The 27,679-nt window shown below is 41.2% G+C and overlaps 1 protein-coding gene, 1 long non-coding RNA gene and 1 other non-coding gene across 3 annotated transcripts in view; 2 read left to right on the top strand and 1 right to left on the bottom strand.

The window, feature by feature from the left end:
• The window catches only part of LOC131136295 (aryl hydrocarbon receptor-like), a 34,337-nt gene extending 9,326 nt beyond the window's left edge, over positions 1 to 25,011 (bottom strand). The window contains exons 1-5 of the mRNA XM_058082984.1: positions 24,609 to 25,011; positions 21,766 to 21,953; positions 5,791 to 5,894; positions 2,428 to 2,517; positions 1,850 to 1,982 (exon numbers count right to left, since the gene is read on the bottom strand). Of these exons, the coding sequence (XP_057938967.1) occupies positions 1,850 to 1,982; positions 2,428 to 2,517; positions 5,791 to 5,894; positions 21,766 to 21,953; positions 24,609 to 24,649 (556 nt within the window). The 5' untranslated portion in view covers positions 24,650 to 25,011. The remainder of the gene's footprint in view (positions 1 to 1,849; positions 1,983 to 2,427; positions 2,518 to 5,790; positions 5,895 to 21,765; positions 21,954 to 24,608) is intronic.
• LOC131136298 (uncharacterized) overlaps positions 1 to 27,679 on the top strand; it is a 42,671-nt gene that overhangs the window by 12,105 nt on the left and 2,887 nt on the right. Inside the window, exon 3 of the long non-coding RNA XR_009131724.1 lies at positions 7,407 to 7,571. This is a non-coding gene — a long non-coding RNA (uncharacterized LOC131136298). The remainder of the gene's footprint in view (positions 1 to 7,406; positions 7,572 to 27,679) is intronic.
• On the top strand, positions 26,796 to 26,869 carry trnai-aau (transfer RNA isoleucine (anticodon AAU)). Its single transcript has one exon. It is a non-coding gene; the product is annotated as a tRNA-Ile (tRNA).

Here is a 27,679-nt window from a genome sequence, read left to right as displayed (position 1 = left end):
TATTTTTTTTTTAAATCTGTTTTTCAAAATTTTTTTAAATCAAATTTTGCCTCATTTTTTTCACATTTTTGCATTTTTTAATTTAAATTTTTCACATTTCTTTCTCACAAAATTTCAACCTTTCCCCCCATTAGAATATGATATTTTTTCTCTTTTCTTCTCTCTTTATCAAAATTGTCCTCGGTTTTTCATATTTTTGCAATTTTTTTGCCATCTGTTTTTTTTTAATCCAAATATTTCACATTTCTTTCTCACAAAATTTCAACCTTTCCCCCTATTAGAATATGATATTTTTTCTCTTTTCTTCTCTCTTTATCAAAATTGTCCTCCGTTTGTCATATTTTTGCAATTTTTTTGCCATCTGTTTTTTTTTTTATCCAAATATTTCACATTTCTTTCTCACAAAATTTCAACTTTTTCCCCCTCATTAGAATATGATTTTTTGTTCTCTTTATCAAATTTTGCCTCATTTTTTTTTCTCCACATTTTTGCATTTTTTAATTTAAATTTTTCACATTTCTTTCTCACAAAATTTCAACCTTTCCCCCCATTAGAATATGATATTTTTTCTCTTTTCTTCTCTCTTTATCAAAATTGTCCTCGGTTTTTCATATTTTTGCAATTTTTTTGCCATCTGTTTTTTTTTTTATCCAAATATTTCACATTTCTTTCTCACAAAATTTCTACTTTTCCCCCCTCATTAGAATATGATTTTTTGTTCTCTTTATCAAATTTTGCCTCATTTTTTTTTCACATTTTTGCATTTTTTAATTAAAATTTTTCACATTTCTTTCTCACAAAATTTCAACCTTTCCCCCCATTAGAATATGATATTTTTTCTCTTTTCTTCTCTCTTTATCAAAATTGTCCTCGGTTTTTCATATTTTTGCAATTTTTTTTGCCATCTGTTTTTTTTTTTTTAATCCAAATATTTCACATTTCTTTCTCACAAAATTTCTACTTTTCCCCCCTCATTAGTATACAACCTTTTTTCTCTTTTTTTTCCTCTCTTTATAAAATTTTTCATCATTTTTTTTCACATTTTTTTTGTCACGTTTTCCCACCCGGTACTTTTTCACTTGCTTAAAAATAATCTTTGTCACTTTTTTGTAAGATTTGATGACATCATTACGTGCTAATGTGAATTTGCTGTCCCATATTTTATACAAATATTTCACATTTAGAATAATATTTTTTTTCCTAATTTTCCAAATTTTTCCTAATTTTTTTCACATTCTTGCCATTTTTTTAAATCTGTTTTTTAATCCAAATATGTCACATTTCTTTCTCACAAAATTTCAACTTTTCCATCTTATTAGAATATGATTTTATTTCTCTTTATCAAATTTTCCTAATTTTTTTCACATTTTTGCAATTTTTTAAAATCTGTTTTTTTATCCAAATATTTCACATTTCTTTCTCACAAATTTCAACTTCTTCCCCCCTCGTTAGAAAATCATTTTTCTCTCTCCTTTCTTCTCTTTTTATCAAATTTTTCCTAATTTTTTTCAAATGTTTGCTATTTTTTAAAAATGTTTTTTATCCAAATATTTCAAATTTTTTTCTCACAAATTTCAACTTTTCCCCTCTTTTTTTCTCTTTTTGTCTTTTTTTCTCTTCATATTTAATCATAAACATCTACCAACATCTAAGCATGTACCGCAAAGCATGCTGGGAAGCACTCTCATGCTTAGCGCTATTATTATATTATACGTATGTACTTAGCGTTGTAGTAATTGTAGCGGTTGTGTGAGATGTAAGATGCTAACGGCGTAGCTTCTTCCACGACATCCTAGTTGCGAAGTGAAAGCCGCCATTTTCGGTGAAAAGCTGAGAAGAGGCGAAGCACCTTGAGGTGAGTCCTGGCTGATGGCGGACGACGCCGCAGGAGGCGGATTCAGCGCCCAGTGCAAGTTTCTTCTGAGCTCCTGCTGGTCTTCCGTGTGGACCAGCTCGTACACGCTCTGGTGCATGACGTCCGTCTGGGGAAACAATGGAGATCCCATCAATATGAGACGTTGAGAAATGAACGGATGCAACGTTGCCACGCTGATATTCGGTAGAAGCGATGTACGCCATACGTCGTACGGACGTCAGCCTCACTCCTTGCTCTTCATGTCACATTTCAACTTTGTTAAATCAAACCCTTCCTGTGGTCTCCAGGATATTTGTAGCCGTGCGAGAAGAACCAACGTGTGGTCGGTCAAGATAAGTGATGGGTGTTCTCAACTCTTGTGACTTGCTACTCAGAGAAAAGGCCAAACCAGAAAAGGTCACATCGCTAATCTTCTTTTTTTGGATGCCGGGTGTGAACCCCAGGATGCTGAGCAACCTCCAGCAGATGTTGCACGCAAGCTGTCCATCCAAAACCTTCTCAGTTCCCCACCGCCTATTTGGGTGTGATTGAGCAGAAAAGTGATCAATGACCTGGTGGAAGCCCAAGTAGTCCTGGATGGTGTGGGAGGAGTAGAAGATGGTTCCGCTGGCGGTGATGACCAGGACGAACCCGTTGAGAGCCTTGAGGGGAAGAACAAATAGTCAGTGAACTTCAACGATATCTATGGGAGATACACAGTGGTGGGAAAAGGGGTTTTTCCTGGTTTCCTGGTTTTGTCAGACTTCAATGTTTCAGTTCATCAACCAAATGTAAACATTAGTCAATGACAACACAACAAGCAGGTGGAAATGAAACCTTTTATTCTGAAAGGGAGGAAAACAAATCCAAAGCTCCAAGTCCCTGTGTGAAAAAGCGCTAATAAGTGCAGCAACAACTGCAATCAAGCGTTTGTGCTAACTTGCAATGAGTCTCTTCCAGGATTGTTGTCATTCAGCCACATTGGAGGATTTTCCAGCATGAAGCCTGCATGAAGGTCTCAATAGGATTCAGCTCAGGACTTGGACTAGGCCGCGAGACCACGGAATCAGACCATGGACTCCGAGCCACTACACACTCGGCTGCAAAACGATCCGGCGAGAGCCAAAGACATGGCATGTGGACCACATCATCCGCAAAAAGTAGACCCTGTAGCCACCAAACCGGATTCCCCACAAGTCCTGGCTGTGCCTCAGTGGGAACAAGTCAGACTTATTGGTCACATGGTCGGCCATGGCATGTCCGTCTCAGCCATGGCATGTCCGTCTCGGCCATGGCATGCACGTCTCGGCCATGGCATGCACGTCTCGGCCATGGCATGCACGTCTCAGCTATGGCACGTCTCAGCCATGTCTTGTCCGTCTCAGCCATGGCATGTCTCAGCCATGGCATGTCTCAGCCATGGCATGTCCGTCTCAGCCATGGCATGTCCGTCTCAGCCATGGCACGTCTCAGCCATGGCATGTCCGTCTCAGCCATGGCACGTCCGTCTCAGCCATGGCACGTCCGTCTCAGCCATGGCACGTCCGTCTCAGCCATGGCATGTCCGTCTCAGCCATGGCATGTCCGTCTCAGCCATGGCATGCACGTCTCAGCCATGGCACATCTCAGCCATGGCACGTCCGTCTCAGCCATGTCTTGTCCATCTCAACCATGGCATGTTCGTCCGTCAAAGCCATGGCACGTCTCAGCCATGGCACGTCCATCTCAGCCATGGCATGTCCATCTCAGCCATGGCATGTCCATCTCAGCCATGTCTTGTCCATCTCAACCATGGCATGTCCGTCCGTCAAAGCCATGGCATGTCTCAGCCATGGCATGTCCTGGCATGAACAAGAACAATGTCTCCAAATGCTAAAGCATGTGAGTCTATATTGGTTCCTATTATGTGGACTATATTGGGTAATAGGAGTGTAAAGGTGTTATTTCATGTCTGGAATGTGGTCTGGAATAGTGTTAAAAAATATTCCATCTATCAAGAAGGAATTCTACTTGGCGAATATTTATTCATCTATCATGGTCGGGTTTGGAACCAATTAACCACCATGAACGTCAGACAGAAGGACCAGTATTCCATATTCCTCCAAAGAAACACCTCCATGGCCTTCACAAATCAAGCAGGGGGGCGAGCAGGAAAAGAGCCCCCCCCCCATGCGGCCTGTTTCTCCATATGAGCTTTCATATTTCATTACGAGCGAGCCAGAAGAATCCGTAGACTTTTCCACAATAACGAAAACCTCCACAGCAGGATCAGGTTTTCCTTGGCCTCCTGGAATGCCAACATTGGGAGCAACTGGACTGGAAAATCAATGACTCGGGCAGATGAAAAGCGAGCTGGCAGCCAGTTGAGTTTTGGCTCAGTCCGACCATACGTTCCAGTCCAGAGAGGAAGAAAACCAGCATGACATCCTGGATCCAGGACCCCGGACCCTGGATCCTGGATCTGGTGCACGTAGACCTTTATAAAGTAGCAATATGAGTCAGTGAGCACGGCGTAAACCTTGTTTCGGATCGGATGTTTGCTGTCATCTGTTTGTGCCACCGTACCACCAGACAGTCTTTGGGCCATTCCACCCCTGGGGGGCCGGGCGGGGGGGCAGGAAATAAAATGTTCAAATGAACAAGCAAATTAACTACAAAACCCATTTTTTCACGAAGCAAAGTGTCCTCCACGTTGATCTGTTTCAGTGTCCCACTTTGTTGGCCAGTCCTTGAACGCACCACGCTATCACAGATAGGCCACTATACTGTATTCTTAGCCTCATATTCGCTCGCAAATGGCGATACTATGTGGGAATGTGTCAAGGTAAGATTTGATGACATCATTACGTGCTAATGTGAATTTGCTGTCCCATATTTTATACAAATATTTCACATTTAGAATACTATTTTTTTTCCTAATTTTCCAAATTTTTCCAAAAAATTTTCACATTCTTGCCATTTTTTAAAATCTGTTTTTTTAATCCAAATAGGTCACATTTCTTTCTCACAAAATTTCAACTTTTCCATCTCATTAGAATATGATTTTTTTTCTCTTTATCAAATTTTCCTAATTTTTTTCACATTTTTGCCATTTTTTTAAATCTGTTTTTTAATCCAAATATGTCACATTTCTTTCTCACAAATTTCAACTTCTTCCCCCCTCGTTAGAAAATCATTTTTCTCTCTCCTTTCTTCTCTTTTTATCAAATTTTTCCAATTTTTTTTCAAATGTTTGCTATTTTTAAAAAATATGTGTTTTATCCAAATATTTCACATTTTTTTCTCACAAATTTCAACTTCTTCCCCCCTAGTTAGAATAGGATTTTTCTCTCTTCTTTCTTTTCTTTTTATCAAATTTTTCCTATTTTTTTTTCAAATGTTTGCTATTTTTAAAAAAATCTGTTTTTTATCCAAATATTTCACATTTTTTTCTCACAAATTTCAACTTTTCCCCTTTGTCATCATTTTTTCCACATTTTTGGAGTGTTTTCCCACCCGGTATTTTTTCACTTTCTTAAAGGGGGGGGGGTACTTTTGGGCTAACTTTGTGGAATGAATAATGAAAAGTGAGGTCTAATCCTCGCGGCCGACAGGCTGTACGGCGAGCGAACAGATGCAGGAGCGTTGTAAGCGATTCCAAACACTGAGCTTTAGTGCGGATGCAGATTAGATTTTTTTTTTTTCTGGCATCCAGCAATGCGGACCGTTCTTGTGCACCAAACGCCACGCTATTGTCGCATGAGTGCACGGCAGACGGCGCCAGATGTGTCGAGCGGAAAGCCACCGCGACGATCTGGCCGGCCCGGCCGTCCGACGGTGACCTAAATAGATTTTTGGGGACTTGTCAGCAAAAAAAAAGAATAACAAAACACAAGCGGAGAGGAAGTTGTCGGTCCAGGACGACGTATCATTAGCTACGTTACGTCGGGACTGACCTGCAGCAAAAGCTCTCCTTCGGGAATCTTGGCCTCCGCCACTCCCGACGCTTTGTCATCGTCGTTATTCAAGCCGGCTGGAGTTACTCGGTTGTTCAGCGCCACTGCGGGTGGGGGAGACACAGGAAGACATTGGGTGTCAAACCTCGGTAGCGGACATTTTTCATGTTTTTCACATTTTTCCACCCACGGCTATATAAACATGGAACCTACCAAAAGGAAGATTAGATCCTCATTTTTCATCAGAAAAAAACGCTTTGTTTCTACCTTTTTCTCTTATTTAGCAATCAACAGTAGACCGTACGTAAGTTTGAGTAAAATATCAGTTCCCAACTAAAAAACGGAAAAAAGCAGACACATTTCAGGCATAACTTTTACTTTGACACAAATGTAGCCATATTCTATATTTAGCCAAAATATCTAAACGACTATGCTGCAACATCAACACAAAAAATGGTTGTTTTACATGAAAATATTTATAATAATATTTATATTTATATTACTATTATTATTATATTAATTTTAAAAGTTTAAAAAAATAAAATTAATAAAATAAATTAAAAAAAATTTAAACACTTAAACTATATTAGGAAAGCAGGAAGTGAACAAATGTAACAGTTAGTGATTGTAAAAGTACCAGATGGAGGGGTAGGATTTAATAAGCTTTGCTTCTTCCTACTCCTTTTGGACATGTGGAACTGGGAACTGATTATGGGATGCACTCAATTGTTGATTGATTGGGACAATAGTGAAAGTAACCCAAAGTCTTCCAAATAAGGGCGTTGTCGCCACCTGCAGGAGTATTTACAGAAGACACCCCGTCACACTTTGGGGTCGCGGTTCCCAGGTTGAGAATGATGGATTGAAAGGAATCAGTCAGAAGCAACATGTCCGCTCATGAGGTCTCCACGTTGTCAGACACGAGAACCCGAGCGGTGGTCAAGCACATTCATGTCCGACCCTGCGGGAGCACCGTCCCGTGACCCGTGATGACCTCTGACCCGGGGGGGTGACGTACGACATGATTGGGTGACTGGGTTCTGGGTCGGATCTTTTGTTGCCCCGAAGGAGGTTAACAAGGCGCGTGGGCGTGCCGGCCTGGCGTACGGACTCGGTGCGACACGGGGCTCGGACCTTCACACGGGGGTCGGACCTTCACACGGGACAGGGCTTTGGTCGGACACCCCTTGACCTGATTCCCAAATGAGACTGGCTGCTGACGACTGAATGCCACTTAATCCGACACTCTTGTCGTTAGCCGCCGTGTTAGCTAGCAAGATTCTTCTTGCTAGCACAGCATGGGCCGAGAACGACATGGTGTCATCTCGTCTTTGTGGTTTCACGTCCTTGATTATTTCAAAATGTTGCTTGTGGCTCCAGCATCTTTTTGGCAATTTTTTTCAATGAATTACTTTTTCCGTAGTAATACTGTAAATAATACTGTGGTATTATTACCGTATTTGTAAATGGAGCGGTGTTGGTGCTTTGTGGAGGTTTTGTCAGAAGGAATAGGTCCACCTATTCCCATGGCGTGTATACTTAGCTGCCTCTTTTTTTATCTGTTTTTATATCTTTATAACACACAGAAAACAGAAAGACGTGTGTTTGTATCTCAGATAAGGATTGCGGATGGAAAGAATTCCAAAGAAAGAGGGTGTACTCCGCCTCTCGTCAGCTGGGATAGGCTCCAGCACCCCCGGGACACTATGGATGGATGGACGGATGGATGGACGGATGGATCCACATCTGATTCCCGAACCTTGATGTTAAAGGGCGTCAATGTAAGTCTCTCTAAGTTAAAATATTTTGTTGTGTCTCCTCGCATAATAATATTATTGAATTAACATGTTTGCAAAAAAATAAATAAAATAAAATAAAATTAAATTAAATTAAATTAAATTAAATTAAATTAAATTAAATTAAATTAAATTAAAATAAAATAAAATAAAATAAAATAAAATAAAATAAAATAAAATAAAATAAAATAAAATAAAAATAAAAAACATGATGTTTTCATGCTGCGTGTTATTGTTGGTTTAGCCGACACATGATAAAACTCAGGTAGCTTAATCCCGGTCTTAAAGTGGGCCAACACAAAGCCTCTTGGATGGCCAGAGGAGGACAAAGAGCAGATCTGGTTAGCAAGCTTCAGTGGGCACAAGTGTACGCAATGAAAAATTTACATTCCCCGCTGCCATAACATACATGTGGGCATAATAGCACTGCGGCAGTCACCCGCCGGCCTTTCCAGTCAACTGCATAGAACATCTTGGCATTCCCAAATGCGCTTATTTTAGCATAATGGCCACGGAGATAACAAGGAATACGCGTGGAAAGCCACGAGTGACCTTACATGACATGACTCCACCGCAGTGGAACCTCGGTTTTGGTACACCTCGGTTTTCGTAGGCGACCAGAATCTGGACATCCCTCCAGGGCCTTTTGGCAGACCCACCTAGCCCGAGCAAGCTACGCCTCCCACTTAAAAACATTGAAAAATGGACCATCACTTCATGTGATGGATATCAATATCGGCCAAGTTCACTCACGGACGACTGGTATCGGAATCAGCAGGATGAAATCCTGATCGGAACATCCCTAGTTGTGAACTCTTGACTATTGTTACACAACTTCAGGGTGAGTTGACTTCTTCTTTCATCTGATTGAAGTGACTTAAGCGGCGTCTGAATAACGGCAGTCAGGATGGCTGTATTCAGTTGGCCGTTTTATTTTCAAAAACAACATAAGACACTTAGAGTCCTGCCGGCGGACCTAGGTACCCATGTGGACACTCAGCAGTACTTCCTTAGAACTCTATATATAGCTACACTAGTTTTCAGCGAATAGAAAGGCAACTTTCAACTTAAGTTCAACTTTAAAAATCAATTAAATTAAATTCAATTAAATTAATACAAATTACTGTTGCCTAACTACTAAGTGGCCTAACTACTACTACTAATACTACTATGGAGATAACCAAGAATAACTAAGAATAACAGCCCCAGACCATCACACTACCACCACCATATTTGACTCTTTTCTTTCAAAATACCAAATGTGATGGGACACGCCTTCCAAGAAATCAATTACATCCATTACTTCAATTATTACTACTACTACTACTACTACTACTACTATGGAGATAACCAAGAATAACTAAGAATAACAGCCCCAGACCATCACACTACCACCACCATATTTGACTCTTCTCTTTCTAAATACCAGATGTGATGGGACACGCCTTCCAAGAAGTCAATTACATCAATTACTTCAATTATTACTACTACTACTACTACTACTACTACTACTTCTATGGAGATAACCAAGAATAACTAAGAATAACAGCCCCAGACCACCACACTACCACCACCATATTTGACTCTTCTCTTTCTAAATACCACATGCCTTCCAAGAAGTTCAACTTTCATTAAATTAAATTAAATTAAATTAAACCCCCAAATGACCAAAAATCAGGATGAACACCTCCGTAATCCTCCAACTGGAACCAGGGCTGTTCACATGATGATGTGTTCAAGGACACTGGGGAATTCTGGACGTGGAAATAGAATTTACTACAAAGACACTCAAAACATGTGATTTCAATTGCTCACAACTTCCGGGTTGCGGCGCCGTGGGGGGGGGGCATGCTATGTTGCACAAAGACGTGAAATAGCTAAAAACAAAACCTCATCAGGCCCAGTGAAAATAACGCTTGTAACATGTCCGTCTGCCTTCTTACAGCGTGCGGGCGGGTGTGCATGAATACATCCTTGTATACGTCCTTCATTGTTTCACTACACTCCGTTTCCGTGGGGGGATGGGGGGGGGGGGGGGGGGGGCGCGTATGAACATGAATAATGAATCGTTTGATGTAAACAAGCTGACACGGGTGCTCCATATTCGCTACTAGCTTGTACGGCTCTGCTCCAACAACGCCTCATTTTTAGAGATGTTGGGTGAAGGCGTGTATCCTCGTAGTCCGGTCCTAACGACGGATTAGGATTAGGAAATATCGCGGTCCGTTCCAGAAGCTCCGACTCAAACCAAAGCGTACTCTAACCAAAGCAAATGTTCCTATAAAAAAGAACGCAACGCCAGTATCCATATGGATGAAAGGCTGAAAGCGTAAAAAGTGCACCGTTGTGAAACAGGAAGTACGGGATGCTCCGACTGGTTGACGAATGAAAGCTGACAGATGAGCCGTGACCCTGAAAATCTGACAGCTCGTCATACTGCAGCCGCCTGCAGGAGCCTTTTTTTAAAATAAAATGACATTAGGATCATTAAATGTCCAGGGTGATGTTGACTGCCCCCGCAACCCGGACCCGGAAAGCCAAAGAAACAGAACGACATCCTTGCTCACGGTGCAACAAAACAAAAAACACAGTTAATTCCTCATGTAAATAACTACCATGTTGGTGATAAACAACAACTTGCGGTAAACACAACACGTAACTAACTTAAAATTGTTATTTCCAAATGCCCGCAAGGCATGCTGGGTAGTCCGGCAACAACAATATGAAGAGTGAACAATACAAGATTGGATATCAAGAGTATGTTACCTCATCCTTGTTTACTTCTCTGTTTACCTCAAAATATTGGTAGAAAGAGTACCACAAGCTACCCAGCATGCCTTGTGGCAGGAATCTATGAGGTGTTTGGAATCATTCTGACGTGTCAGGCCGTGTTTTTGTACAAGCTACAGATTGCATGTGACGATTTTGCCGACTCAAACGTGCCACAACGACACTGCAAGCCATGTTGCCGTCTACAATTTCCAAAAAAAGAACGTTGGAATTGCCCGGTGGGCCGCAGGTTGAACACCCGCCGGACTAGTAGTGTGACTAAAACGACTGAGACTGAAAGTAAAATGGCTGCTAAAAACAACAACAGCAAAATCAACAGGAATTTTACAAAAATAAAAACAAAATACTGAAAAAATATATAATTTTATGAGAATAAATTTGTAATATTATGAGGAAAAATTCAAATATTAAAGACAAATATGTTGTTTTCTTTTAAGTGGTCATATTATGTGAAACAAGCAAAAGTTAGATTGGGGATAAAGTTATATGATGAAATCATAATCTTACTAGTTTAAAATCTTTTAAAATAATAATAATAATAAGTTTCTTCCTTATTAATATTATTTTAAAAGATTTTAAAATAATATTATTGTTTTTAAATCTTCTCTTATTATCATTATAAAATAATAAGTTTTTACTTATTATTATTATTTTAAAATATTTTTAAATAATATTATTTTAAAATCTTCTCTAATTATTATTATTATTATTATTATTATTATTATTATTATTATAATACGTTGCTTACTTATTATTATTTTAAAATATTTAAAAATAATAATTATTTTAAAATCTTCTCTAATTATTATTATAATAATAATATGTTTCTTACTTATTATTTTAAAATATTTAAAAATATTTATTTTAAAATCTTCTCTAATTATTATTATAATAATAATAATACGTTTCTTACTTATTATTATTTTAAAATATTTAAAAATAATATTTATTTTAAAATCTCTAATTTTTATTATAATAATAATACGTTTCTTACTTATTATTATTATTTTAAAAGATTTTAAAGTGGGCGTTACATCAAGGAACCGTGTTTTGCAGGGTCTCCATGTGGAATATGGGCATGCCTGTGCAGCCTCCAGGCGGCTTTTTGGAGCCCCCCCCCCCCCCCCCCCCCAAAAAAAAACCTCCCCAGCATCCAAGCAAGCGCGAATATTTATCAAATATTTGCCCACTTTCAATTTGTGGCATCATGCTATTTACAACGGGATTAGCGGGGATGTTCTGGGCTTGTGCCGTTTCAATTCCCTTCCCAATCCCGACATGTCGTCTTGGCAACGTCCCAGAGCGCCACCGCCGCCGGAGAACAGAAACTCACAAGCCGCCTCAAAAGGTTTGGAGTTGTTGCGATGCTGAACGACGACGAGGCAAAAAGACGGCGCCACTTTCACCCGCCGGTCACGAGGGATTTATTTTCAGCCGCGGGGATTCGGGTCACCGTTAGCATGACGGACAAGCTCATTACGCTTAAACGCTAAAATATGATGCGCTACGCAGCACGCCGAGGCGTTCGCTCGTTTGTTTACGCCGCTGTCGGGTCACATGACATAACAATAGCAGAGCTCTCCATCATGTAACGCTGCTATTTTGGGACGGCATTGACCCGCCCGTATTAAGCCTGATAAAAGGGGGCGGGGCCCAGATGAACACCGACAGTCACCGACTGAGTGGGATGACTGCGCTGTTATTCTTAGCACGGCACCAATCAGGGCTCAGGCGGGTTCTGGGCCCGGAATAAAAACTTGTCAGATCATGTAACTACTACTACTAATACTACTATGGAGATAAGCAAGAATAACTAAGAATAACAGCACCAGACCACCACACTACCACCACCATATTTGACTCTTCTCTTTCTAAATACCAGATGTGATGGGACACGCCTTCCAAGAAGTCAATTACATCAATTACATCTATTACATCAATTACTACTACTACTACTATGGAGATAACCAAGAATAACTAAGAATAACAGCCCCAGACCATCACACTACCACCACCATATTTGACTCTTCTCTTTCTAAATACCAGATGTGATGGGACACGCCTTCCAAGAAGTCAATTACATTAATTACATCCATTACATCCATTACTACTACTACTACTATGGAGATAACCAAGAATAACTAAGAATAACAGCCGCAGACCATCACACTACCACCACTATATTTGACTCTTCTCTTTCTAAATACCAGATGTGATGGGACACGCCTTCCAAGAAGTCAATTACAGCAATTACATCAATTACTACTATTACTACTACTACTACTACTACTATGGAGATAACCAAGAATAACTAAGAATAACAGCCCCAGACCATCACACTACCATCACCATATTTGACTCTTCTCGTTCTAAATACCAGATGTGATGGGACACGCCTTCCGAGAAGTCAATTACATCCATTACATCAATTACTACTAGTACTACTACTACTACTACTATTATGGAGATAACCAAGAATAACTAAGAATAACAGCCCCAGGCCACCACACTACCACCACCATATTTGACTCTTCTCTTTCTAAATACCACACGCCTTCCAAGAAGTTCAACTTCTGGTCTGGGGACCATCAAGATGACGAGACAAGCCTTCAGTTTGTCTGGGGAGGTCTGGACCCCCCCCCCCCCCGGTCTATGGGGTCTTCCAGAGAATCACGTACCCAACTGCAGCACCCAGTAAACCCAGTGGCTGACATGCAGGGAGGGGCGCCAAAATGAAAACTAAATCTGTGTGTTGCGCGGTGGGGCTGTGGAGGCTGGCCAGAGTTGAGAATGTAGGCCACAGGACAGAGCCCCCCCCCCCCCCCCCCTCCCATTCCCCCCCTTCTTGTGTAGACGTGACCTGCTGCCGCTTTAAGCAGGAATCTCATTCACATTTATTTTCAATGTCTCAGGGACCCAGATCCAGATCTGGTGCTGTGGCTTAGTTGGTTAAAGAGATCCTGGGTTCGAATCCCTGCAGTGCCGTCGTGGAGGCGGTGGCAAGGACTTAGCTTCTCCCACAGGGAGGTGCTGTGAACTTGAATAATAGAATAATTGAATAATAAAAAATAAAAAAATTGAATAATAGGAATGCAAAAGTGACTATAGGGGTGTTATTTTAAGTCTAGAGGACTTTAACCAGGTTTTTTAAGCTCTAACTACTAAAACATTCTAGTTATAAATTAGGATTCCTACTTCCACTCTTCATGGTCGGGTCTGGGTGCAAATCCCACCCAAACGCTGACCCCCTTTTAGGTTCTGGAATACTTCAGGGATCTCCTGATCCATTACGAAACCTTGCAGGCCTCTCAGGTCGGCTGATTTGGGATTACTGGCTGTTCCCAGAGTCCAAACTAAACGCGGTTAAGCTGCCTTCAGCTGAGAAGACCTCACATATGCTTATGCTATATATGCTACAAATGCTACGTATGCTATATATGCTACGTATGCTACCATGCAAGAAAATGGATAGAAATAATAGAACAATGTGCACAGGAAGCAACAATTTCTCAACATGGGGGGGTTGGGGGGGTGAAAGCCTCTCCGTGTGTTTGTGCGCTAATTATTCTAGCAGAGTGTGAATGGCAGCGAGTAAATATAGAACGTTTCAACTCCTTCACCCCCTGAACACTGCAGAGAGCGAACACGCGATGCACACGTAGCGCCGCCCCCACCCCCGCCCCCGCCCCCCACACGGATGCATGCAACACACATGAACACGGGCACGCACCCGCCGCTGCTTTCGTGTCTCTGGAGGTTTTCCTCCGTCACATGCTTGCATATTTGCTTATGAGGGGAGGTGATGGGATTTGGGCGGAGTCGGCGCTGATTACCGGGTTCTCTCCTACGGTGGCCGCATTCCTGGCCGTGGACGGGGAGGAGGGGGTTAAAAGGGGGTTAAACCCTACCAGTCTATGTGGAGAAGGGGGGGGGGGGCGTTAGGAAGGGATGCTGATCATGTGTGGGGGAGGCTTCACGCACAAAAACAAACGGCAGTCACAGCAACCGCCTTATGTAAGCAAACTCCGTCCATTACAACAATTACTACTACTACTACTACTACTACTACTACTACTACTACTATGGAGATAACCAAGAATAACTTAGAATAACAGCCCCAGACCATCACACTACCACCACCATATTTGACTCTTCTCTTTCTAAATACCAGATGTGATGGGACACGCCTTTCAAGAAGTCAATTACATCCATTACATCAATTACTACTACTACTATGGAGATAACCAAGAATAACTAAGAATAACAGCCCTAGACCATCACACTACCACCACCATATTTGACTCTTCTCTTTCTAAATACCAGATGTGATGGGACACGCCTTCCAAGAAGTCAATTACATCAATTACATCCATTACATCAATTACTACTACTACTACTATGGAGATAACCAAGAATAACTAAGAATAACAGCCCCGGACCATCACACTACCACCACCATATTTGACTCTTCTCTTTCTAAATACCACACGCCTTCCAAGAAGTCAATTACATCAATTATATCAATTACATCAATTACTACTACTACTACTACTACTACTATGGAGATAACCAAGAATAACTAAGAATAACAGCCCCGGACCATCACACTACCACCACCATATTTGACTCTTCTCTTTCTAAATACCAGATGTGATGGGACACGCCTTCCAAGAAGTCAATTACATCCATTACATCAATTACTACTACTACTACTACTATTACTACTACTACTACATCAATTACATCAATTACATCAATTACATTTGTTACATGAACCTGCCTCTCGCCCAAAGACAGCTGGGATAGGCTCGAGCCTACTACTACTACTACTACTAAAATTACTGCTACCTATCTACTGCTGTGATTTCATTTAGAATTGGCGTGACATGATTAGAGCCCTCCAGACATAATATAACACCCCTACAGTCACCTTTACACTCATATTAGCCAATATTGTAGGAGGAAATAAGACCTAGTGACCAGTAGAATACTATTACATATGTACAATTATTTCAGTGTCTTAATTCTGAATGCATAATATTTGTGTTTTACTTCATTACTTCATCCGTTTTATGTAAAAAAAAAAAACATAGCATTGAGCTAAGTATACATTGTTGTAAAGAAATGTCCCCATCCAACCCCAACGCCACATGATTCCATGACATGACAGTACTTGGACACGTCGGGTAGAATTCCGAGTAAACGTGTGGCCTCTGTTCAGTTGGCCTCGTTATCACTAGAATTAGCCACTCCCCACCGCGCGGCCCGATGCTTGAGATGACGTTGTGCATAATTCATGCCTACATACGTGTGCCTCCATCCAGCGGCATGTATGCGCGGTTAGTGCTGCTCTATTAATGCCACGCGTTTGATGGCTGCTGCCGTTGCTCTTCCAGCGTATGGAAGGATGTTAATTATGCATATGGCCGCCATCTTTCACCCGGGAACCAAAACAGTACCGCCGCCTGGTATCACCACTCAACTATTGCAGTTTTTTGTACTTTTTTTGAGCATTATTGTGTAAAAAAAAATCACTTAATAATAAATTCTCAACATTTTGCATATATATATATATATATATATATATACTTGTATAAATATATTGTAACACTCATTACTGTGTAATGTAAACTGATATTTTCCTGAAACTAAACTAAATTCTATTAATGATGACTAAAGAATACAATCTGACTACAATATGACACCTTCCTATCTGGTTGACCTAGTTGTACCCTAGTTGTACCCTAGTTGTACCCTACTTGTACCCTAGTTGTACCCTACTTGTACCCTACTTGTACCCTAGTTGTGCCCGAGTTGTATCCTAGTTGTGCCCTAATTGTACTGTAGTTGTACCCTAGTTGTGCCCTAATTGTACTGTAGTTGTACCGTAGATGGACCCTAGTTGTACCCTAATTGTACCCCAGTCGTACCCTAATTGTACCCCAGTCGTACCCTAATTGTGCCCTAGTTGTGCCCTAGTTGTACCCAAGTTGTACCATAGTTACACCCTAATTGTACCCTAGTTATACCTTAGTTGTACCCTGTTGGACCCTAGTTGTACCGTAACTGTACCCAAGTTGTACCCAAGTTGTGCCCTAATTGTACCCTAGTTGTACCCTAACTGTACCCTAGTTGTACCCTAGTTGTTGTGCCCTAGTTGTACCGTAACTGTACCCTGGTTGTTGTACCGTAACTGTACCCTAGTTGTACCCCAGTTGTTGTACCCCAGTTGTTGTACCCTAGTTGTTGTACCCTAGTTGTTGTACCCTAGTTGTTGTATCCTAGTTGTACCCTAGTTGTTGTATCCTAGTTGTACTGTAACTGTACCCTAGTTGTACCCCAGTTGTTGTACCCCAATTGTTGTACCCCAGTTGTTGTACCCTAGTTGTTGTATCCTAGTTGTACTGTAACTGTACCCTTGTTGTACCCCAGTTGTTGTACCCCAGTTGTTGTACCCTAGTTGTTGTATCCTAGTTGTTGTATCCTAGTTGTACTGTAACTGTACCCTTGTTGTACCCCAGTTGTTGTACCCCAGTTGTTGTACCCTAGTTGTTGTATCCTAGTTGTACTGTAACTGTACCCTTGTTGTACCCCAGTTGTTGTACCCCAGTTGTTGTACCCTAGTTGTTGTATCCTAGTTGTACTGTAACTGTACCCTTGTTGTACCCCAGTTGTTGTACCCCAGTTGTTGTACCCTAGTTGTTGTATCCTAGTTGTACCCTAGTTGTTGTATCCTAGTTGTACTGTAACTGTACCCTAGTTGTACCCTAGATGTACCCCAGTTGTTGTACCCTAGTTGTTGTATCCTCGTTGTACCCTAGTTGTTGTATCCTAGTTGTACTGTAACTGTACCCTGGTTGTACCCTAGTTATACCCTAATTGTACCCTAATTGTACCCTAGTTACGTCCAGACATTTACGCTGACAACACGCCGGTCTTCTGCCAATCCCAAGAGCCATACAGACGTATGCGTGCTGTAGAGCCTTTTGGGCTGTGGAATGTCCTTCCTCCTGATGTTAGCGTTGCCACCTGAGTAGAAACGTTCAAATCCCGACCCAAGTCTTACTTTTACACTTTAGCGTTTAGTTCTTAGCATCCTGGCCTGTTAGCGCCTGCTAGGAGCAGTTCAGGGAACACAGCGTGCACCAGGAAGAATAATAGTTACGCTGCTGTGGTCATGTGACTGTGGTTTTAAGACAAGGGGGTGGGGTGGGGGGGTTCTGGGAAAGCCAGGAAAGCCCTTATTGGCTTAGATATGTCATCCTGGATCTCATCAAGACCTCTGAGGAGTCGCGGTGGTGGAAAAATCCCACGAGGAGCAGGAAAAGGCAGACGGAAGGCAGGTGAAATCTGGACCTTGTACTTCTACGTATTATTATACTACTACGTTGTACTTGTACTACGTATCTCCACGCAGACGCGCGCCGGCGCCACAAGTCGCGAGGACGGGGACGCCGGGCGGAGCGCCAACCCTGACAAACGTCCCAGCCATCTGTCGGGCGGGATAACGCCGCACATTAGTCAGCAAATGGACTTTGACCGTCTTCTGGAGGCTCCTGTCTTTGTTCCTCCGTAATCCTAATCCCGCCGCTGGTGTCGCTCGGCAGTCGGGAGCGCACACCGACGCACAACAAACGCACACCAACACACAAACGCACACCAGCGCACACGAGCCTGGAATAAGCATCAAACCAAACGTCTCCAACGGGGCCGACGCATCTGACAGTTCGCCGTCCAAACGGCAGACAACAGCTGTGGAGACGAGAGCGGGGTGGGGGGTGGGGCGGGGTAGGGTGAGGGGGGGGGGGGGGGTCTTGCATGGCGTAATGGTGTTTAAGCCCCCCCACCCTCAGCCATTACAGCGCCTGACAACCGCCAAGATGGCTGCCGGGTTGGATAATAGAGTCATCACCGAGGCTTTCTTTAATTATTTCAGCTCCATGCTACCAAAAAATGATATTATATTATCATAATAATATTATAAATAATATTTGGAATTTATTCTCATAAAATAACAACAGTTTTTGTTTTACTTTTCCGACTCTCTCTTCTCTATTTTATTCCCAAATATCGTCACCTTGTTGGGAATAATTGGTGGGCCATAGTTGGACCAGAGGACTCGGATTTGAGACCGTTAGAAGACGTGACTCAAGATAAGCACGTGGCAACTTAGCGCCCCCAAGGTATGCTGGGTAGTCCAGCTAATACGGTCCTATGTGCCCTAGTTGTGCCCTAGCTGTGCCCTAGTTGTACCCTAATTGTACCCAAGTTGTACCCTAGTTGTACCCCAGTTGTTGTACCCTAGTTGTTGTACCCTAGTTGTACCATGACTGTACCATGTTCGTATCCTATTTGTACCCTAATTGAACCCTAGTTGTACCCTAGTTGTACCCTAATTGTACCCCAGTTGTTGTACCCTAGTTGTACCGTGACTGTACCCTGGTTGTATCCTAGTTGTACCCTAATTGTACCCTAATTGTACCCCAGTTGTTGTACCCTAGTTGTACCGTGACTGTACCCTGGTTGTACCCTAGTTGTACCTTAATTGTACCCTAGTTGTACCCCAGTTGTTGTACCCTAGTTGTACCCTAGTTGTACCCCAGTTGTTGTACCCTAGTTGTACTGTAACTGTACCCTGGTTGTATCCTGGTTGTATCCTAGTTGTACCCTAATTGTAACCTCGTTGTACCCCAGTTGTTGTACCCCAGTTGTTGTATCCTAGTTGTACCGTAACTTTACCCTGGTTGTACCCTAGTTGTACCCTATGTGCCCTATGACGACACGCCAATCCCGAGAGCCAGAAAGACGTATACGGGCTGTAGAGCCGATATTAGCGTTGCTACCTGCTACTTGTTGGGAATGATTGGCGGACCGTAGTCGGACCAGAGGACTCGGATCTGAGACCGTCCGAAGACGTGACTCAAGATAAGCACGCGGCAACTTGGCGCCCCCAAGGTATGCTGGGTAGTCCAGCTAATACGGTCAGACGAGGGGACCTGTCTGATTGTCTTCCAAGACACTTTGACCCATCGGCGCCAAACAATCCGGAATGAATAATTGAGCGTGCCGGGTCTGAGAGCATCCGCGTGTTATTGGAGGGCGGAAATAGAAAAAGACGAAGGAACGCCGCCCCTCCTGGTCGCTCGTGAAATATTCACGAGCCAAACCCTCAGACCTGGTGGAGGACATGTTTCTGTTTGGACACGTCTCTACGTCAAACACACGCATGCACTCGGCGCCGCCATCGCCATCGCCATCGCCATCGCCGTGGCCCCACCCCGCCCGCCCGTCCGTCGCCTTAAACAAACAGCGCTCTGCCTCCGCGTCATGAATTCTTTAAACGTCAAAGTTCCCATGAATTATTCATCCCTCAAGAGCGGCTGACGGCCGCATTGCAGCAGCTTCTCTCCCCGGGAGATCGCTGCCGGGAAATCCAATCGTACGCCGCCTTCGGGTTGGAGGAGGGACCTCCGCCACGCCGCGCCGCGCTACGCCATCCTCAAGATAAGGCGCTGGCAAACAAACCTAGCGTCGTCGTCGTTGATTCCGACTCAGTACCAAAAGGCTCTGGTGGACTAGGTGACCCCCGTTAGTCCTTCAAATGAAATGGCAGAAACCTTTGGGTCCAGCTCCGTTTGGGTTCGTTCAAGCCGCACAGAAAACCCTTTTTCATCCGTAGATTCCAGTTTAGAAGTATGCTCATTCTAGTTCTTAGTCAATAGATGCTAGTTTTCAACCTCTGATTGTGGTACTTCTTAGCCCATAAGTACTAGTTTCTTAGTCTCCATGCCAGTCTTTTGTCTAAGGATACTAGTCCTCTAGACTAGTTCTTACAAATGCAACCTTTTAGTCTAAAGATGCCAGTGTTTGGTCTGAAAATACTCTTTTTTAGTCTGTAGTTTTCCCTCTAAAGATGCAAGTATAGATGCTAGTTTTCAGTCTAAATACACACATTTGTAGTAAAGCTACTTTTTAGTCTATGGATGCCAGTTTAAGACTAAAGATACCTTCTTTGGCATAGATGCTATTTTTCTTGTCAAAAAGGACCACTTTTTGTCAATAAAAATTGTAGTTTTTCATTTGTAAATGCTAGTTTTTAGCCTATAAATACTAGTTAGCAAGCCATACATGCATGCTTGTAGCCTATACATGCTAGTTTGTAATCAATACTTGCTAGTTTTTAGACTATACATACTAGTTTATAATCAATACATGCTAGTTTTTAGCTATAAATACTAGTTTGTAATCCATACATGCTAGTTTTTAGCTATAAATACTAGTTGATAATCAATACATGCTAGTTTTTAGCTATAAATACTAGTTTGTAATCCATACATGCTAGTTTTTAGCTATAAATACTAGTTTGTAATCCATACATGCTAGTTTTTAGACTATACATACTAGTTGATAATCAATACATGCTAGTTTTTAGCTATAAATACTAGTTTGTAATCCATACATGCTAGTTTTTAGCTATAAATACTAGTTTGTAATCCATACATGCTAGTTTTTTAGCTATACATACTAGTTGATAATCAATACATGCTAGCTTTTAGACTATATATGCTACTTTTCAGTCTACACGTGCTATTTTTTATACTTAGATGCTCATTTTCAGTCTACAGATGCTAGTTTCTAGTCTTGGATGCTAATCGTCAATCTAAAGTGCTAGTTTCAGGCGATAGATGCTAATTGTCAGTCTAGAGATGCTAGTTTTCAGGTGGTAGATGCTAATTGTCAGTCTAGAGATGCTAGTTTTCAGATACTAGATGCTAATTGTTAGTCTATAGATGCTAGTTTTCAGGCTATAGGTGCTAATTGTTAGTCTATAGATGCTAGTTTTCAGGCTATAGAAGCTAATTATTGGTCCATAGATGCTGGTTTTCAGGTGGGAGACGCCAATTGTCAGTCTGTAGATGCTAGTTGTGGTAGATGCTAATTGTTAGTCTATAGATGCTAGTTTTCAGGCTATAGATGCTAATTGTTGGTCCATAGATGCTGGTTTTCAGGTGGGAGACACCAATTGTCAGTCTGTAGATGCTAGTTGTGGTAGATGCTAACTGTTTTTCAGACTATAGATGCTAACTTGTTAGTCTATAGATGCTAGTTTTCAGACTATAAATGCTAATTGTCAGTCTATAGATGCTAGTTTTCCAGACTATAGATGCTAATTGTCAGTATATAGATGCTAGTTTTTAGACTTTGATGCTAATCTTCAGTGTACAGATGCTAGTTTTAGTTTCTCTAGCTGACTGTCCCATTTAGGCAGCAAACGAGTTAGGCCAGGACTTGGTATCGGCCACCTACTGGAGTGGTCTTGAACCAAAGTCTTGTCTTTTTCCCGAGTCCTCTGACTCGGTCCGCCAACAAGCTGGTCTCAAGTACGTACCGGAGAAGAAGTTCTTGGCTCGCAGGTAGCTGACGCTCAGGCGGAGGATGGAGAGTTTGTCCAGGCTGGCCGTGACCTCCTCGGGGAACGGCAGGAGGCCGGCCAAGCGCTCCAGCTCCCCGTTGAGACGGTCCCGGTGCCGCTTGGACGGGTTGGACTTGGCCCCCTCGGCCGGCGGCTGTTTCACCCTGCCGGACCAGAGAAAAACTTTTGGGTCCGTTCAGACTCGCTGTTGTAGGATACTTGACTTCCGCTTTGACGGGACCACCAAAACCAAGACACGGACCGAAACCAAGACACGGACAAATATAAAATAACACGACGGGGCTAACAGCAATGGTCCCATCTCGGTGTGATGGGAGACGGTCAGTCGTTAATAAATTATTTTTCTGTGCGGCCCGGTAGTAAATGTGCCACGGACCGGTACCGGTCCCCGGCCTGGCGGTTGGGGACCCCTGCGTTACATCATTCCATCTGATTATTTTTGTCAGCTTCGATGAAACTACAAGCACAAACATAAACCTTTTTGGTCCATTTAAATACTTAAAAATGATTTTTCCCATTATTGGTATTTTATAATTATAATATATAATTATATGATATAATTTTTATAATTATTTTTAAATAATTCTATATTCATATTAAGTATAGAAGTATATTTACAATAAAATATTGATATCCATAGTATTATCAATACGACTAAATTACAAGCACAAACATAAACCTTTTTGGTTAATTTAAATACTTTAAAAAATGATTTTTCTATTATTGGTATTTTATAATTATAATATATAATTATATGATATATTTTTTATAATTATTCTTAAATAATTCTATATTCATATTAAGTATAGAAGTATATTTACAATAAAATATTGATATCCATAGTATTATCAATACGACTAAATTACAAGCACAAACATAAACCTTTTTGGTTAATTTAAATACTTTAAAAAATGATTTTTCTATTATTGGTATTTTATAATTATAATATATAATTATATGATATAATTTTTATAATTATTTTTAAATAATTCTATATTCATATTAAGTATAGAAGTATATTTACAATAAAATATTGATATCCATAGTATTATCAATACGACTAAATTACAAGCACAAACATAAACCTTTTTGGTTAATTTAAATACTTTAAAAAATGATTTTTCTATTATTGGTATTTTATAATTATAATATATAATTATATGATATAATTTTTATAATTATTTTTAAATAATTCTATATTCATATTAAGTATAGAAGTATATTTACAATAAAATATTGATATCCATAGTATTATCAATACGACTAAATTACAAGCACAAACATAAACCTTTTTGGTTAATTTAAAAACTTAAAAAAATGATTTTTCGAGTATTTGTTTTTATAATTATAATATACAATAATATGTAATTATATAATGTAATTTTTATAATTATTTCAAAATAATTCTACATTCACATTACATATAGAAGTATATTTACAATAAAATATTGGTATCCATTTTTTTTAGATTAGAGGCCCAGGAACTATAAGCGGAAAATCAACATCCTGGCTTCATTTAGATATCAATAGACATGAATAGTCAAGCTTTCTTGGGGGGGGGGGGGGCATGGTGAATAAGTAAATCATCTGTGTACTTTTTCTTAATTTTTCCTCATTTTTGACTTTTTGCCCAACCTCCACAACATCTTCCAAAAATAACAACATGATGTTTCTTTTTATGACACTATTATTCTGGTAAATTACACATTTATTCTAGTAACTATGGTAACCCCCCCCCCCACACACACACACATTTTTGCTGTTTTATCAATTTTCTAATTGATATTATTTATATAATAATTAATAATTATTGATGACTTTATCCCTGGAATATTTGGACTTGATTTTTGGAACATTCAAACCTTTCCTGTCACCTATTTCTCCAAATGGAATACATTTAATATATTGATATATAGATAAGAAATAGGTAGATATGAAATATGAAATCCAGGTCTACAGTGTAGCTGATATTATTGCACATGTGGTCAGATATGGGTGGGTGGGGTGGGGGTGGGGGGTCAGGACGTGTTTATCCTGCGTGGGTGATGGATGTCGGCGTGCTTGACCTGCTCTGCTGCCCTTTATCTTTGTCGTCACGTGTTCGCTGAAGCGCGATCCTTCACCGGAAAAACATTTACACCCAGAAAGGAAAACAACATTTAAACGCCGCCATTTTTCTTTTTTTTTTCTTTTCGTTTTTTTCCACATAAAACGATATAAAACGAGATGAAACGAGACTAACTCTGTGAGAAATGTAAATATTTTGATGGACATCTTGGCTTTATCGATTCAAATGACACTTTCATTCATTTCTTGTTGCGTTTGAGTCTGAAAACGCCTCCCTGAAATCCCGCAATCCCTTCCATCCGTTAATCTGCGAGATTATTTGCATCGTTAGGGCCACTGTTTACCCACAACGAGAAGAACGCGACTAAATAACAATCAACAAATAACAACGAGAAGGAAATAAGAGAAATAGATTTCCCCTTGCGTCTCTACATCCGGTATACGCTAAGGGAGGTTTGTGGTGAAGGTCACGGCAGCAGGCCTCCAGCGATCCTCGGCCTGCCGTCACCGGCGACCGCAAACCGAGTTTCCTCCTCGATAAATGTCCCCTTTCACCCGGGAATTGACTTTTTTCGATCCCAATGGCAAAGATGCACATTTTAAAAAAATGATGGTAGCACATTAATAAATAAATGCCGCACTTTTTGCACATTTCGCATAGAAAATGACATCAGCTGCTGCAGACATTTTTAGGCAAACAAAAAAAATTAAAAAAACGAAATAGGACTTACGCTCTCTGGACGGGTTTTCTCCTCTTGCGTCCCGCATACATGACGCTCGGTGCTTATGTAAGCCTGGTGACCCGCAAACACTCTGCGCCTCTTTCTGCCCTTTTTTGCGCTACATGGACAATTTTTTGCATGAATCCAACGAATCAAGGCCGTGAGAAATGCATTTTAAAAAAAAAAAAAAAAAGCAAAAAGCCGCCAAGTGGCCTTCAAAGGACTCCTAAAGCATCCACAATAATCCGCAATAGTTGTCCCATTGCACGGATGCACTTGTTCCACGCGAACAGCGGCGTCACGGAAGATGCTCAAAGTGCTCCATACATCCTGAAGGAACCCCCCCACCCCCCCCGGAGAAAAAGTGCATAAAGTGAAGGTGAAATATCTACATTTTACATTTTAATCAGCGAACATCGGCGCTGCCCGTAAAGCGGCCGGGATGCAAGCTGCAGTGAAGGGAGGGGGGAGGGAGGAGGGATGGGGCTCCGCGGGGGCGCGCATTCCACCGGCGGGCACGCCCGGCACAGATTGGGTGAGACGTGCGCGCTCGCTCGCTACGGCGGGACGTGATCGGCGGGCGGGGCTTATGTGTGTGTGTGTGTGTGTGTGCGCGAGACTCTCCTGGAAACACCGGGCCTGGCGCGAGGACGAGAGCGCGTGCACGAGGCCTTCTCCCGGGCCAATGAGAGGCGGAGCTGAGAGGTGAAGGTCTGATGTGAGAATGTGGGTCAGGGGTCAAAGGTTAGGGCTCTGACGTGACGGGTATAAAGTCAAAACACGACAAGAAGAAAATGTACAAAAACTGTTGAAATATGAAATATTTAGAAAATTTAAAAAAAAACAGCAAAATTAAAAAAAATTATTAGTCATTTTCCAGGAATAAAGTCTGCCTCTCAAGCTTCATCATCATCATCATCAGCTGACGTCATTGTTGACATGAAGCTTTCACACAAGCCTTTGGCTGCACTGGCCTACTTTGTGTGTATTTCTGTGTATGTGTGTGTGTGTGTGTGTGTGTGTGTTTGTGTGTGTGCCCTAAGGTCATGTGACCCCAATGTTTGCATTGTAGCGTGGATTCGTATCTTGTGTGTCTTTGTCCACTGTCAAAACACACGCGTGTCACACGGCATGACAAGCTGTAGCATTGCGGCGTATGTGCAGGGCCGGAGCCGACATATCGAGGGACAAGGGGTGGCGAGGGGGGGGGCGTGGTGCTCATCTCACCAAGCGTTCCAGCCTTACATGGCTAGCTAGCACTATCTCGCCAGGTGTTAGCATGCCAACAGTCAGCGCCGAAGCATTGCCTGCGTGCCAGCGTTTTCGCCGCAGCTGTAAACTTACATGGATGCTCAGCGCTAGCATGCTAGGTGTTAGCATGTTAACAGCATCTTTGCCATTATTTTTTTTCTCGGTCAGAACTTTCATAGATATTTAGAGATAGCTTGCTAACAGTTAGCATGTCAGCATTTCATCCATTTTCGTTGCTATAAAATCACACACATGGCCTACTTAGCACTATCTCTCTATAAGCTAACTGGTAGAAAGTTAGCATTTTTTGTAGTTTTAAATTTCCATACATACGTGTGTAACACTATCAAGCAAGGTGCCAGCATGTTAACAGTTAGCATACTAGCCTTGATAGCATTCCAACAGTTAGCATGCTAGACGTTTAGCCTTTTTTGTAGGTGTAAACTTACATGGATACTTAGCACTATCATGCTCGGTGCTAGATTGATAAGAGTTAACGTGTCGGAATTGCTAGCATGCTTAAGTTACCATGTTACCATTTTTGTCTTTATGCAGGTATAAGCTAACAAGTAGAAAGTTAGCATTAACTAGCCCTGATAGCATTCCAACAGTTGGCATGCTAGCATTTGAAGTCATTTTTGTAGGTTTAAACTTACATATATACTAATATGGAAGGTGCTACATTGATAACAGTTAAGATGTTATCCATTCTTGTTGCCATAAACATACATCCGCGCTTCGTATTATCTTGATAAGTGCAAGCATGTGACTGTAAATCGGCCTTTTCGCAAGTATAAACATACACATCATGCTTAGCGCTACCATGCTAGATGTCACCATGATAACAGTTAGCATATTACCGTTGACAGCACTTCAGTTAACATGGCGGCAATTCTATTCATTTGTGGGTATATATATGAATATACTTCTTCGACAGACCACACTGGCCGGTTAGCTCAGTTGGTTAGAGCGTGGTGCTAATAACGCCAAGGTCGCGGGTTCGATCCCCGTACGGGCCACACTTTTTTCCTGCCACGACTCCCCCACTAATTCATTTCTATTTACTAGAAATGAATTTCATTTCTATTTACTAGAAATGAATTAGTAAATAAAAAAAATGATAAAACTAAACAGCCGGGTTGGATGAAGTGAAATAAAGCGTAAAGTTAACGTCACCAATATACGTAACATAGCGTGGACCATGGCAATGTAAACACAGATATATACAATAGAGATGTATTTTATTTATATACAAGACAAAGTTACAATTATGTAAAAATATTATTAAGCAAATTAAACAATTTCATAATGAATTGCGCATTGTGTCACCTGTTATCATTCGAAAGACTCGATGATGATCGACTGGCGCCCTCTTGTGGATGTAAATCATCATTGCAGCTTAACATTGTTAAAAAGCTGACAATTGTACGTAAACAATAATGGCTGTTATATATTTACATTATTCCCTTCAAAGAGTTGTATGAAAATGTAGTCGCTACAGATAATATGTTTATATTTGAAGACATTTTATATAGTAACTAACATTTGAATGAGAACGTGTCGTTCCTGTCATCCTCGTTTTGTAGTTCAGAATCCTCAACGTGTGTGTAAATAACTACTTTCCCCACTAATCAAAGAAAATAAAGAAATAAAACATTAATTCGTTATATTTACATGAAATGTTAAACGTTGTAGTTTGACGTTTTCGCCATGTAGCACAACACAATCCGCCTTTTCCGGTCAATTTGATTGACATGTGATTGAACCAATCAGAAATACGATACAGAAGCCTCATTGGTTGGTGGAAGGCAGGAAACTAGTGTTTGACG

The sequence above is a fragment of the Doryrhamphus excisus genome, chromosome 9 (assembly GCF_030265055.1).
Source record: "Doryrhamphus excisus isolate RoL2022-K1 chromosome 9, RoL_Dexc_1.0, whole genome shotgun sequence".
NCBI classification, from domain to species: domain Eukaryota; kingdom Metazoa; phylum Chordata; class Actinopteri; order Syngnathiformes; family Syngnathidae; genus Doryrhamphus; species Doryrhamphus excisus.
The sequence above is the reverse complement of the archived record's forward strand: the minus strand, read 5'-3'. Positions and strand labels throughout refer to the sequence as shown.